Source organism: Bos taurus, chromosome 29 (assembly GCF_002263795.3).
Source record: "Bos taurus isolate L1 Dominette 01449 registration number 42190680 breed Hereford chromosome 29, ARS-UCD2.0, whole genome shotgun sequence".
In the NCBI taxonomy this organism is placed as follows: Eukaryota; Metazoa; Chordata; class Mammalia; order Artiodactyla; family Bovidae; genus Bos; species Bos taurus.
Window position 1 is genome coordinate 24,188,396 of NC_037356.1, and position 15,096 is coordinate 24,203,491.

Consider the following 15,096-nt stretch of genomic DNA (forward strand, 5'->3'; position numbering starts at 1 on the left):
AGAAATGTAAAATGGTGCAGGCACTTTGAAAGACAGTCTGACAATTCCACAAAACAGGTAAACATAGTGAGTACTTGATTCAGCAAGTCTACTCCTGGTTAATACCAAGAGAATAAAAATATGTGTCCACACAAAAATTTGTACAGGAAAGCTCATTGCAGCATTATTCATAATAGCCAAAAAGAGGGAACAACTCCAATGCCCCATCAATTGATGAATGGATAAATAAAAGGTATCCAAACAACGCAATATTATTCTGCAATAAAATGAAACGAACTACTGGCCCACACTACCAACATGGAAGAACTTGGAAAACATTCTAATAAAAGAAGCCAGCTACAAAGGACCACATATTGTATGATGTCATTTATATAAAATGTCCAAATAGGCAAATCCATAGAGACAGAAGGCTATTGCCAAAGGCTGAGGGAATGATGAGGAGATGGTGGAGTGACAGCTAAGAGGTGTGAGATTTCTATGGGAGGTAATGAAAACCAGATCTTTATTACCTAACGCCAAGTGCATTACAGATTCAGAGTTAATCCTTTATAGTAATACTTCCCCTTGATACGACTAAACAAACATGGAGGAAGGCACCATAGAATTAAGAAGTGGAGGGGAATGTTTTATATTTCCTCATTTATTTTGTTTGAGTCAAGACCTGAGGTTTTCCTATTACAATGAAAAATGGTCATATGATTTCCATTCAGTGATCCTCAGGTTCTATTAGAAACCTGCCAGAAAGTAAGAAAAGGTAGCCTCAGATGACTCTACATGATAACACCAAAAGGGTTTTCAAAACCTTTCTTAAGATATGGATTTTTTTTTTAGATTCCAAAAGAGAAACCCATAAAATAGTGTTTCAAGACTTAGGATTAGACAAAGAAAGGAAATATATTTTTTAAGAGTTGTGCACTTAACACACACTCTCTTTTTCCATGCTTACCACAACCCTGCAAAGTAGATGATTATCCCCATTTACAGACAAGGAAATTGAGGTTCCAAGACATTCCATAGCAGGTATGGCGAAACTAAAAGTCAAACTCCCAGCTCCACGACATCTGACTCTGGAGCTCTCCTATATCGGCTGCCATTCCACTCACTCCTCACCTGCTTTGGGAAGCTCTCTGGTTCCACTGAGAAGCATTTGAAGACACCATACATTCTATTTCTGGACATTTATATGGCCCTCAAGCAGAGGAGGCCCTCACACCCAACCCCTAAGCTGAGGCAAGGACATGACCTTCCCATGTCTGTGAAGCTGAGACTGGCTTGACATCTCCACCCTTGGGCAATAAGAAACCTGCGCTTTCTCCCAACCTACAGAACTGAGACTGGCTTGACATCTCCACCCTTGGGCAATAAGTAACCTGCGCTTTCTCCCAACCTACAGAACACAGGGACTCTAACCATACCTGTTCACCAATACATACGCCAGCTTGCTTTCTCCAGGCTGACCCAGAAACAGCCAGCTCACTGTACTGCTGGCAGCATCCTCACTGAAGGCTCAGGGTCCATCACATCCCTCTGAGGCTGAGGACAAATTTAACCAGTGAAAAGAGACAGAAGAGTTGATCCTCACCTCTGCTGGAAATGTGCATGAAAAGACCCTCGACTCCAGCCAAATTGGTCTATTCTCTGCTCTTTTCTCTTCACACACACACAAAAAAAAAGAATTCTGTTTCCTTAATTTCTCCCCTGTGAGACTGCCCACACTATTCTCCCTACTTCGGTACCCTTCCCTTTCCCTTGCCTGCAAAACTCAACCTGTTTCAGGAGTCTCCCCTCTAGGTCGTCTTCCTTAACCGCCAACTTAATATACCGAATTCACTGAACCTAACACCTTTCCGTTATTTTTGGCTTCAGTGGGCCTATCTAGGTTGACATACCAAAAAGTAGTACAAGGAAGGTTTACTGAACTCTGGTTCCCCAGTTATAGACTCTGACATGAGAATGTAAGAGCAAGTGATCTATTAAAGAAGTGCTTCCAGGAGAGGGAGGGAGTAAAACAGGAAGTCGCAGCCTCAGCCTGTTTCGTGGTCGCTCTGGGGAATGAATGAAGCCTCAGAGCCTGACTGGTCTCCAGGCATCCAAGGCCAAGGGACTAGGCTTCCATACTCCACGCTCATGAGTCAATCATTGACTTCAGGCTGCCTGGGGAGGAAACAAACTCCCAGACACTTCCACTCTGAATCCAATAGGATGAAGAGACTACAGAAGCTGATGTCCAGCGCTCTGAGGCAAGTTGTTAGGTGCTTTGGAAACAGAGTCCATCAAACCCAGGTGAAGGGCACACCGAAACTACACAAGAGATCTGAGGGGGTCAGGGAGGGTGGCACCGTGTCTGCTGTGAGGTCAAGGTAGGGCCGGCTTCATGGGCAGGTGTCCAGTATATCTGCACAGGATTCTGCCCTCAGAAGGGCCCCATGCTTCTGGTTTAATAGTCTGCAGTCACCGTCTTGAAATTCTTAGTAATTCTACCTTTGACTGCATTTCCTAAGTGAGGTCTGGGGGGACAGTGGAGCACACCCTGGGCAGGCTCTGTTCATGTGCAGCCCTGCCCCCCACCACCTGCCACCTCCCTGAGACCAGTTCTCAGCCACTGGCTTGGCTGCTCCCTGGTGCCCAGGGCCCACCTGCCCTTCCCACACCCCCTGCCCAGTAACTCTTGCCACCCTCTGCCTGGGCAGTGACTGTTACATGGGCTTAGGGATTCCAATGTTCCCCCACCACTGTCCACTAGGAGAGGAGGGGGCACAGAATCAGTTTGGGGAAGCCACATAATTTTGAAATTAGCTACACACTGCCTTTTAACACCAATGGAATACTTTTCTATTAACAGCTCTTTTTTATTCCTTAGTTTTTTGTGTGGTCATGCCCTGCTTCCCACACCAAACTCTTAGATATTGTTTCTTTCATTTCCCCACAAAAAGTTGCATATCACCTAGAACAGAGTACGTGCTTCGTAAGTATTTTCAGAGGATTAATATAAAGCTGGTATTACATTAAAAGTGGCAGGGAGGTTCCAATCCAAGATGGTGACTTAAGGTCCTAAACACACCTCCCCCATGGACACACTGAGTCTACAGCTACCAATGGAACAATTACCTCTGGAGAAAACCTAGAGACTGGCTAAGGATGTGGGCAAATGAGAATTAAAAAAAAAAAAAATCTACACTGAAGCAGATAGGAGGGGGTGGGACATAATCTCACCATAAACCCCACCCTCATTCAGAGACCCACAGTCAGGAGGAATTCAAAACCTAGAACTTCTGTTTAAGGGGCAAAGAGTTTGAACTCCACAACAGGGACCCCAGTTCTTGAAACCTACACCTAAGAGACAAGCCTCCCACAATGCTTAGCTTTGAAAACCAAAGGGATTCCTGTTCCCAGGACCCTCAAGGCTATAATGATAAGAGAAAGAGCTCACCCACCTACCTGGCAGGGGCGGGCAGGTCAGAGGCAGTTCATTTGCTTACAGTAAAGCATTGGCTTGAGAGGAAGGTATCTAATCTAACAGACATATTCAGGGCCCTGCCGTAACACTCTCCAGGAGGAAGACAGGCAGCCACGCCATCTTGGAGTTCTGCGTCTGTGAACTCCAGGCGGGTCAGCATAAAGAGAACTTCTGCACTATCCAGTGCCCTGGGTTGGTTTGTTGGCTTGTTTTTTACAGCCGTCACGCAAGCGACACCTTTCATTGCCTAACCGTGGAGCCAAGTTCCTGGATCCCATGGAATTGTAACAGTCGAAGAGATAGTGCTTGGCAGGTTACCACTTCCAGGGCACTGCATATACAGCAGACTGAAACATACCCCAGTCTTTTAGAGAAAGAGGCCTACTTGCCTATCCAGGGGCTCTGGTCTGGGGAGCACGCTTCTGGTTCGGCACACTTATGGGGGCCAAGAGAAGGGGCTCTCGGGGAACAGAGGCTTGTGGACACACTCTTTCTCCCCTCTCCTGCTTTGCTCCAGCTTACCAGTACATCCCAGAGAGGCCCTTATACCTTGTCTTAGATTATCTAATTACTTCGAATTCCCTAACAGAGGGACCTTTCAAAATGAAAACCCTTATATGGCTTCCCATTATCTACGGGGTCTTTAATCCAAGTTTTGTGACATGGCATCAAAGTTTTGAAAGGATCCGACTTTCTGTCTGCTTCTGTAACACCACCCATCGCTGACTACCCCACACATCTCACCCCTTCCCCACACACACTTAGCTGTAAACCACTTACCTGTTCCATCTCAGATCCTGACAACCTCTTTCTGGAATGCTTTTCTTCCTATTCTGTACTCCCTCCTATACAGCCTGCCAAATATCTATTCACTTGATTTCCTTATCAACCATCATCCTTTCTTGGCTTAAGACAAAACTTAGTAGAACTGACAGCAACTACTTTTATCCCCGAAACACAAGTTTCCAGCACTTCTTCACGAGATTCATTTGTCCACCTTCCCTACTAACTTCTGTGATGTGATCCTTAGAATAATCTATACTATTCATCTTAATATTCCCAGTGTCAAGCACAGTTCCTATAAAATAAACACAATGAAGGCCTATTGGAGGTTGCTGGTAAATATAACCACTTAACTTGGTGACCTAAACCTGATGGATAGAATGTGGTTTTATATGAGCGAAGTCTATCAGGAGATACAAAATAGGTGAGTGGTCCTCAGAGAGCAAACAAGAAAGCCACTTCACCCAAAGTAAATTCTTAACGCAAATTAAGTCCACAAACGTGTTCAACAGCCGCAAGGTTTCATCCAGCCAAACATTTTCCTGGAGTTGCACCCTTTACATTTTGTGTAGTGCATGAATTCCAGATAGATCTTGAGAAGTAGTCTGTGCTTTCTTACCTGTGTTCCAGTTCTCGAATGGACAGGATCACTCCTGACGTGGATGGCTTCTGCTGCACAGTGGCTAGGAAGGTGAACTCACTCTTATTCCGGAACAGCTGAATTAATTTCTCACTCACATGAGGGGCTGCGTGGATCTCTCTTTCTGCATCTAAGGGGTCAAGGAGGAGGAGAAGGGGAAGTTAAGAAGAAATACAGATGGGAAAAGAGGAGAGGGAAGACAAGAGGGAAAAGGAAGAAAGACACACAGTTAAAAATGCCTTGTCCGGAGGATCCAGGGTACCTTTCCCCTTTGCCCTTCTTGTCAATAGTTTCCATTTTCAGCTGCCGCCCACCACTCCACATGGCTGCCTGCACTCAAGGCAAAGCCTGGAAATGCTGTCCCAGCCATCATGCCCACTTGTCACTTTGACAAGTCCACAGTTGGCCAGTCAGTGATTTTTCTGACAGCGATTTTGATGGGACATGGAGCAATTTGACCTGCTGCAGACAGATTAGGTTGCTGAAAATAGGGTGAGAGGCAGTCAGATCAATGGGGTTCAAAATTCAGAAAATCCTGAGTCTAATAGGATCCAGTGCCACTCAGCAGGCTCTCATTTCCCTTTTCCCGTGGCCTCAGCTTCTATCTCTCACACACACATCTAGGGAAATATGTCCTCGCTTTATGACCAGGAGAGATTTACTAGAGCAAATAATGCCAGACAACTGTGCTTTTGCTAAAAGAATAAATACAAGGCATGCTCAGGATCCATCAACGTGCCTGGAATTTCTGTACACATCCAGTAGATGACTGTCCTCATGAAATATTTATTAAAGTTGAGGCCAATTCAACAGGTCTAGAGGTGTGTGAGTTCGGAGAATCCTGCTCCTAGACAGGAATCCTTCTTTCTGCAACATCCGCATAATGAGAGAGATCCCTCATGGTTTCATACTCAGACTCACCCTTGTCATGATAAAACTGGGTGTCACACCACTATTTTACACTATACTTTCTGGAACCAGGAAGTGGGCACCAAGGGACTGGAATTAGAGAAAAAGTATTCAGAGGATTGGTGGACTTCTCTCATGACCTGCCAATGTCCTCTGCAAGCGATAGGGTGATACGTATGGTAACTCTTGGTTATTTCTCTAGGACTGCCTGAGGAACCCTTAAAAAACATATTATAGAACTGCATTATGTACAATAGCCAAGATACAGGAAACAACCCAAGTGTCCATCAACATATGAATGGGTAAAGAAGCTGTGGTATACATATAATGGAATCCTACTCAGCCACAAAAATAGAATGAAATACTTCCATTTGCAGAAACATGAATGGACCTGGGCATTATGCTAAGTAAAATAATCCAGACTGAGAAAAGACAAATACTATATGATATCACATATGTGGAATCTAAAAAATACAATAATCTAGTGAACATAACAAAGAAAGGAGCAGACTCACAGATGGGGAATCAACTAGTGGTCACCAGAGGAGAGAGGGGAGGGGGGGGTGACCATACACGGTGGGGGAGGGGAGGCATAAAGTGTGCGGTGTAATATAGGCTCGAGAATGTACTGTGCAACACGAGAATATACCCACGATTCTGTGGGAACTGTAAATGGGAAGCAACCTTTCAAAAATTGCATGAAGAGTTTTTAAAAAGAAAAGAAAAGCATAGAACTACAAAGGCCATGTCGCCCAAGCAATATCACAGACTCGTGTTAGGACTTTGAACCACCTCATTCTAAAGAGTGGTTTTTAAACAAAAAGAAATCCTCAAATTCTTCATCTTGGGCCTCAGTCTTCTCAACTGCAAAATGAGGGGGATGGACTAGGTGATTGCTCACAGTCCCCCCCAGCTACATCGCCTGTAATCCTACACATTGCCATTTCAAGTTTGCAGCACAGAAAAGAACACGGTCTTCCAGATGTAGGAGTCTAGGCTACAGATGGTAGGAAGTGAGAAATTAATTATTTCCTGCCATGTCAGTAAACAAAGCGTGCACAGCCAACAGCAGTTGCGGCCACCACAGAAGGTGAGCCTGTGAGCCCTTCGGAAGGTGAACCGGAAGCAGGTGAGCAGGTGAGGGAACTCAGGAAGGGAAGAATCTCTGCTATTAATAGCAGCCATCAGACTACAGCCACTCCCCACAGTCTCCCCTGAGGAAACTCGAGATGTGAAAACAGTATACTGGCCCACAGATACGTGAGGTGCGTAGGAATGATTTCAGGGAGCCCCGACACTTGCATCTTTCCATACATAGAAAAGCACTAAATTCTTTAACTTGGGGTACCTGGTTTTCTTTAATTTAAAATAATCTTTTGACTTCAAACTTCCTACCTTTTGTTGCAAAATTTCTACATAACCTGGCCCCTCTCTTTGCCTCCTTGGAGCAGTTTTCTCAGGGTTAATTGAGGTGCTGCCTCCCAGGCTTAAGTCCTAAAAATCTCCAGTGAATAAAGCATAGTGAGTTTGAGTAAGCTCCGGGAGCTTGTGATGGACAGGGAAGCCTGGCGTACCGTAGTCCACGGGGTCACAGAGAGTCAGGTACGACTGAGCGACTGAACTCAACCCAACTCAACTCTTAGGCTGTGACTAATCTTTTTACATCCACAGAAGTCAGGCTGGTCCTCTATAAGGAATGGCCCAACCCCAGAACACTCTACCCACAGAAAACCGACCTGAGTGTCATTTGTTTTCCTGCCTAAAGAAAGGCCTTCCCTGCTTTACTACTAAGTGGTATGCTGTCAGGCTTCTGCCAAGGGCTGACATAAGAGTCACTTAGGGAATGCTTCTATGCCTTTTACAAAATTCTAGCGAAAGACTATCCATTGTTGCTGTTATTCAGCTGCTAAGTTATGTCAGACTCTTTGTGACCCCACGGACTGCGGTATGGACTTCACTATCTCCCGGAATTCGCTCAAACTCACGTCCATTGTGTCAGTGATGCCATCCAACCACTGCATCCTCTGTCGTCCCCTTCTCCTCCTGCCCTCAATCTTTCCCAGCATCAGGGTCTTTTCCAGTGAATCAACTCTACACATCAGGTGGCCAATGTACCAGATCTTCAGCATCAGTCCTTCCAATGAACATTCAGGATTGATTTCCTTTAAGATTGATGATTTGAAAGCATCATTTCTTCAGCACTCAGCATTCTTTATGGTCCAACTCTCACATCCATACATAACTAGTGGAAAAACTATAGCTTTCACTAGACAGACCTTTGTCAGCAAAGTGATATCTCTGCTTTTTAATACACTGTCTAGGTTGGTCATAGCTTTCCTTCTAAGGAGTAAGCGACTTTTAATTTCATGGCTACAGTCACCATCTGCAGTGATTCTGGAGCCCAAGAAAATAAAATCTGTCACTGTTTCTACTTTTTTACCATCTATTTGCCATGAAGTGATAGGACTTTCCATAAAGACTTTCTATAAAGATATTCAAAACCTATTAAATGTATATATAAATCACTGCAAACTAGAGACCATTAGCCAATGTTTGTTAATGTTATTTTTATTATTATTACTGCTGGGCAAAGAGCCTTGCAATCAGTTTCACTTAGAATTTAGTGCCAGGTAAAAAGTCTTGGTTGAGATTAACATCTAGATTTATTTTTTTCCTTTTTGCTACTTCCTTCTTTACTCATCAGTTAGGATTCAACTGATTGGTGGTGCTGCCTAGAGAGCTCGTAGAGGATTCTGAACTTAGGCCCAGTGTAAAAAAAAGCCATGATTAATCAGCAGGCCGACTGGGGGAATGATGAATATCAGACCAGTTATGGGTGTCCTCACCTCTCAATTTTCCCTGAGGGATATGATCAAATCTGACGGCCAATGATCCAAAAATTTTATATCTGCAACCCTAACCTCTCCTTTAAGTAACAGACTCGTATATCCAATGGCCTCCTGACGATCTCCATGTGCACATTGAATATCATTTCAAGTTGTATCCACCACTGAGCTCTTTTTCTCTCCAATGACCCTCTACTATCTCCTAAAGTTCCCAGTCTTGGCAAATGGAACCACCCACTTCCTAAGGTCAAAAAACTAGCAATTGTCCTTGATTTTTTCTTTTTCTCCACCCTCCATATTCAATCCAAGAACGTATCATGAGGACTCCGGCAGCTAGCATCTGTTTATTTCTTCCTGGCCCCACTCTTAAACTTTTGTTCAAGCTGCCATCATCTCTCCAATAGCATCCTCAAGGTCTCCACGCTGTCTTCCCTCCTCCATCACCCACACAGCAGCCCAAGTTCCCTTCTTAAAACAGAAGTCAGGGTCCCTTCCATCTGCTGCATAAAACCTTCCAATGGCTTCCCATCGCTCAGGGTAACATCAGGCTCCTCAGCATGGGCTGCACGGCCACATACAAATTAACTCTTGCCTACCTCTCCCTTGTCCAGCTCTCACTGCATAGACAACCTCTTGGCCACTCCCTCCAACGAAACCCCCATTAATGTCTTATCCGCCACTTTGGTGATTTCCCCACCTATCATGTACTGTGATCAATTATTTCCTTGTATCACTTATCATAACCTTGTTCCATGTTTCTTACTTTACTTCCCTTCTTTCCTCCCTCAACTGTAAGCATCAGGAGTGCAGACATACTTATTTATTCCCTGTTGCATCCACAGTTCTTAGTGGCTGGCCAGAAACAGGCATTCAATCAAGATTATTGAATTAATTTGCTAATGTACTTTCCATCGTGTATCTGCATAGTTGCTAAGTCAGATCTGACTCTTTGTGACCCCATGGACTGTAGCCTGCCAGGCTCCCCTGTCCATGGGATTCTCCAGGCAAGAACACTGGAAAGGGTTGCCAGTTTCTCCTCCAGGGGATCATCCTGACCCAGGATCCAACCCACATCTCCTGCATTGGCGGCAGGCAGGTTCTTTATCAGTGAGCCACAAGTGAAGCCCCTAAATCTGAGTTTGTTTCCATTTTGCATGTGTGTTCATTTGTATTGTTTTTAAATTGCACATAAGTGAGATCATACAGTATCAAAAAAGTCTCTTCTCCACTCTTGGCTGCCATAAACCCAGAGCAATGATGTGCATGGAGGTGGTGGGAACAGAGCATCACCAGGCAAACAATGGGGTCATTCACAGCAAAGCCAGAAATGTTGCTTTCCTGTTATATTTATGGAAACATACATTTCTGTAAATTTCCCATTTATGTCATTTATATTGTTTGCATCATTACTTCAAGTAACCACAAATATTACAGTCAGAAAATAGCATGACACCTTCAGACAACTAGCAGACAAATGAGTACTTCTTAAGTGACTATCAAATTAAAATGATTTCCGGTGCCATTTCAGTCTATTCCTCTTTGTAGGACACTCCAGCTAATGCACTAATCCAGCCCACCCCTCCTAGAAAGCTGAATATGTCTTTTACCGGCTTTTCTCATTTATCATTGTAAATGATTGGCATGTTGAAGTAAAGAGATCCCATTAGCACTCAGAGTGAAATGTGAAGGAAAAAAAAAAAAGAAATATCTACTTTGATAAATTGAGATTTTATGTACATTTTCATTTTCAAAAAAAAAAGCTATTTCAAATAAATGTTTACCATACTTCAGCCACTAAAAAATATAAGAAATCCTACTCCTTTTACAATAATAATTGGACCAGGTTTCAAAGAACTAAAGACTAAGTTCTGCAGATAACTAGGCTGTGTGATCTTAGATAAGACACTTGACCTCTCTGATCCTCACACACCATATCTTAAGATTTAAACAATTGAACTCCATGGTCTCCAAGTTGTTTCCTAGTTCAACAGTTCTGTGAATCAGTTTCCCCTGCTCCTAAGTCACATAGCAAGATGGTACTGAGGACATTTCCCATCTATAAAAAACCCAGGTTTTATAATTTTTCTGCCAATTTTCCAAGACAACGATCAACACTGTGATCAATTTCTGAAAACAATGTATGTCACCTATGTTTGCAGTAGCCTGCTTTTTTTCCCCTAGAGTTAAAAGGGCAACTGATGAAAACCAGTTAATGAGAACCTATCATGAATATTGTACTTCTATATGTATGGAACCACTACAATGTGGGTTTGCTGCATTATTTGAGAATATTCAGTTCTTCTTAAAAGAACAAGAAAAATAAGTGGAATTTATAAAACTCGTGCGTGTGTGTGTGTGTGTGTGTTAGTCACTCAGTTGTGTCCAACTCTTTGTGACCCCATGGACTGTAGCCCTCGGGGCTCCTCTGTCCATGGGATTCACCAGGCAAGAATACTGGAGTGGGTTGCCATGCCCTTCTCCAGAGGATCTTCCCAATCTGGAATAAACTCATAGACGTGTTAAATATAGATAAAAATTTAGAAATCTTTGAAATGTGCTAGACATATACCCAATAAGTGGACCATAAGTATGTTGAATGTAGATAAAAAGGACTGAATAAGAGTATCACTTACAAATAGAAGGGGGTGGGAGGACCAAGTCATAATGTACAACAGCCCCCTTCAGAATGGCAGCTCTGTCATCCCCAAATCTGACATCCATCTCTGACACTCGTTCTGGTCCCACCTCTACTCTCTCTCTCAGAAACATTAATAGCACCCATTGGTACTCACTGAATTAACTGGTGAACTACAGCTGTGGCCAGGCATATTTGCCCAAGTCTCCCCATTAAGAGGAAGCACCCTGGTACCAGGCACCTCCTATCTGCTGAACCTCTTTAATAACCTCAGATACTGTCCATGTAGCCACAGCATTAGAGAGGAGACTGAAAGACTGACTACAGGACCAACGCATAACCCAGGAACCCGGTGGGTTAGCCCAGCCTTCTCCCCTCACCCCACCTGAACCCTAGCAACTCTCGGTTCCTGCTTCCCCGTGGGCACAGGAGGGCCTAGAGGAGCTATCCCACATTGAAGGTCAGGAAGGGCAGCGGTGAGGAGATACCCCTCGTCCAAGGTAAGGAGCAATGGCTACGCTTTGCTGGAGCAGCTGTGAAGAGATACCCCATGCCCAAGGTAAGAGAAACCCAAGTAAGACGGTAGGTGTTGCAAGTGGGCATCAGAGGGCAAACACACTGAAACCATACTCACAGAAAACTAGTAAATCTAATCACACTAGGACCACAGCCTTGTCTAACTCAATGAAACTAAGCCATGCCCGTGAGGCTACCCAAGATGGGCGGGTCATGGTCAAGAGATTTGACAGCATGTGGCCCACTGGAGAAGGGAATGGCAAACCACTTCAGTATTCTTGCTTTGAGAACCCCATGAACAGTATGAAAAGGCAAAATGATAGGATACTGAAAGAGAAACTCCCCAGGTCAGTACGTGCCCAATATGCTACTGGAGATCAGTGGAGAAATAACTCCAGAAAGAATGAAGGGATGGAGCCAAAGCAAAAACAATACCCAGCTGTGGATGTGACTGGTGATAGAAGCAAGGTCCGATGCTGTAAAGAGCAATATTGCATAGGAACCTGGAACGTCAGGTCCATGAATCAAGGCAAATCGGAAGTGGTCAAACAAGAGATGGCAAGAGTGAATGTCAACATTCTAGGAATCAGCCAACTGAAATGGACTGGAATGGGTGAATTTAACTCAGATGACCATTATATCTACTACTGTGGGCAGGAATCCCTCAGAAGAAATGGAGTAGCCATCATGGTCAACAAGAGAGTCCGAAATGCAGTACTTGGATGCAATCTCAAAAACGACAGAATGATCTCTGTTCGTTTCCAAGGCAAACCATTCAATATCACAGTAATCCAAGTCTATGCCCCAACCAGTAATGCTGAAGAAGCTGAAGTTGAATGGTTCTATGAAGACCTACAAGACCTTTTAGAACTAACACCCAAAAGAGATGTCCTTTTCATTATAAGGGACTGGAATGCAAAAGTAGGAAGTCAAGAAACACTCGGAGTAACAGGCAAATTTGGCCTTGGAATACAGAACGAAGCAGGGCAAAGACTAATAGAGTTTTGCCAAGAAAATGCACTGGTCATAACAAACACCCTCTTCCAACAACACAAGAGAAGACTCTACACATGGACATCACCAGATGGTCAACACCAAAATCAGGTTGATTATGTTCTTTGCAGCCAAAGATGGAGAAGGTCTATACAGTCAGCAAGAACAAGACCAGGAGCTGACTGTGGCTCAAATCATGAACTCCTTATTGCCAAATTCAGAGTTAAATTGAAGAAAGTAGGGAAAACCACTAGACCATTCAGGTATGACCTAAATCAAATCCCTTATGATTATACAGTGGAAGTGAGAAATAGATTTCAGGGCCTAGATCTGATAGATAGAGTGCCTGATGAACTATGGACAGAGGTTCATGACATTGTACAGGAGACAGGGATCAAGATCATCCCCATGGAAAAGAAATGCAAAAAAGCAAAATGGCTGTCTGGGGAGGCCTTACAAATAGCTGTGAAAAGAAGAGAAACAAAAAGCAAAGGAGAAAAGGAAAGATATAAGCATCTGAATGCAGATTTCCAAAGAATAGCAAGAAGAGATAAGAAAGCCTTCTTCAGCAATCAGTGCAAAGAAATAGAGGAAAACAACAGAATGGGAAAGACTACAGATCTCTTCAAGAAAATCAGAGATACCAAAGGAACATTTCATGCAAAGATGAGCTCGATAAAGGACAGAAATGGTATAGAACTAACAGAAGCAGAAGATATTAAGAAGAGATGGCAAGAATACACAGAAGAACTGTACAAAAAAGATCTTCATGACCCAGATAATCACGATGGTGTGGTCACTGACCTAGAGCCAGACATCTTGGAATGTGAAGTCAAGTAGCCTTAGAAAGCATCGCTACGAACAAAGCTAGTAGAGGTGATGGAATTCCAGTCGAGCTATTTCAAATCCTAGAAGATGATGCTGTGAAAGTGCTACACTCAATATGCCAGCAAATTTGGAAAACTCAGCAGTGGCCACAGGACTGGAAAAGGTCAGTTTTCATTCCAATCCCAAAGAAAGGCAATGCCAAAGAATGCTCAAACTACCACACAATTGCACTCATCTCACACACCAGTCAAGTAATGCTCAAAATTCTCCAAACCAGGCTTCAGCAATATGTGAACCGTGAACTTCCTAATGTTCAAGCTGGTTTTAGAAAAGGCAGAGGAACCAGAGATCAAATTGCCAACATCTGCTGGATCATGGAAAAAGCAAGAGAGTTCCAGAAAAACTTCTATTTCTGCTTTATTGACTATGCCAAAGCCTTTGACTGTGTGGATCACAATAAACTGTGGAAAATTCTGAAAGAAATGAGAATACCAGACCACCTGACCCGCCTCTTGAGAAATTTGTATGCAGGTCAGGAAGCAACAGTTAGAACGGGACATGGAACAACAGACTGGTTCCAAATAGGAAAAGGAGTTAATCAAGGCTGTATATTGTCACCATGCTTATTTAACTTATATCCAGAGTACATCATGAGAAATGCTGGATGGGAAGAAGCACAAGCTGGAATCAAGATTGCCAGGAGAAATATCAATAACCTCAGATATGCAGATGACACCACCCTTATGGCAGAAAGTGAAGAGGAACTCAAAAGCCTCTTGATGAAAGTGAAAGAACAGAGTGAAAAAGTTGGTTTAAAGCTCAACATTCAGAAAACAAAGATCATGGCATCCGGTCCCATCACTTCATGGCAAATAGATGGGGAAACAGTGGAAACAGTGTCAGACTTTATTTTTCTGGGCTCCAAAATCACTGCAGATGGTGACTGCAGCCATGGGATTAAAAGACACTTACTCCTTGGAAGGAAAGTTATGACCAACCTAGATAGCATATTCAAAAGCAGAGACATTACTTTGCCAAGAAAGGTTCGTCTGGTCAAGGCTATGGTTTTTCCAGTGGTCATGTATAGATGTGAGAGTTGGACTGTGAAGAAGGCTGAGCACCGAAGAATTGATGCTTTTGAACTGTGGTGTTGGAGAAGACTCTTGAGAGTCCCTTGGACTGCAAGGAGATCCAACCAGTCCATTCTGAAGGAGATCAGCCCTGGAATTTCTTTGGAAGGAATGATGCTAAAGCTGAAACTCCAGTACTTTGGCCACCTCATGTGAAGAGTTGACTCATTGGAAAACACTCTGATGCTGGGAGGGATTGGGGGCAAGAGGAGAAGGGGACGACAGAGGATGAGATGGCTGGATGGCATCACTGACTCGATGGACGTGAGTCTCAATGAACTCTGGGAGTTGGTGATGGACAGGGAGGCCTGGCGTGCTGCAATTCATGGGGTCGCAAAGAGTCGGACACGACTAAGCGA

At 43.7% G+C, this 15,096-nt stretch overlaps 1 protein-coding gene across 2 annotated transcripts in view; it reads right to left on the minus strand.

Moving 5' to 3' along the window:
* The window catches only part of NELL1 (neural EGFL like 1), a 1,045,899-nt gene that overhangs the window by 932,604 nt on the left and 98,199 nt on the right, over positions 1-15,096 (minus strand). For both annotated transcript variants that reach the window (XM_024987478.2, XM_024987479.2), the window contains exon 3: positions 4,860-5,010. In XM_024987478.2, coding sequence (XP_024843246.1) covers positions 4,860-5,010 — 151 coding nt within the window. The remainder of the gene's footprint in view (positions 1-4,859; positions 5,011-15,096) is intronic.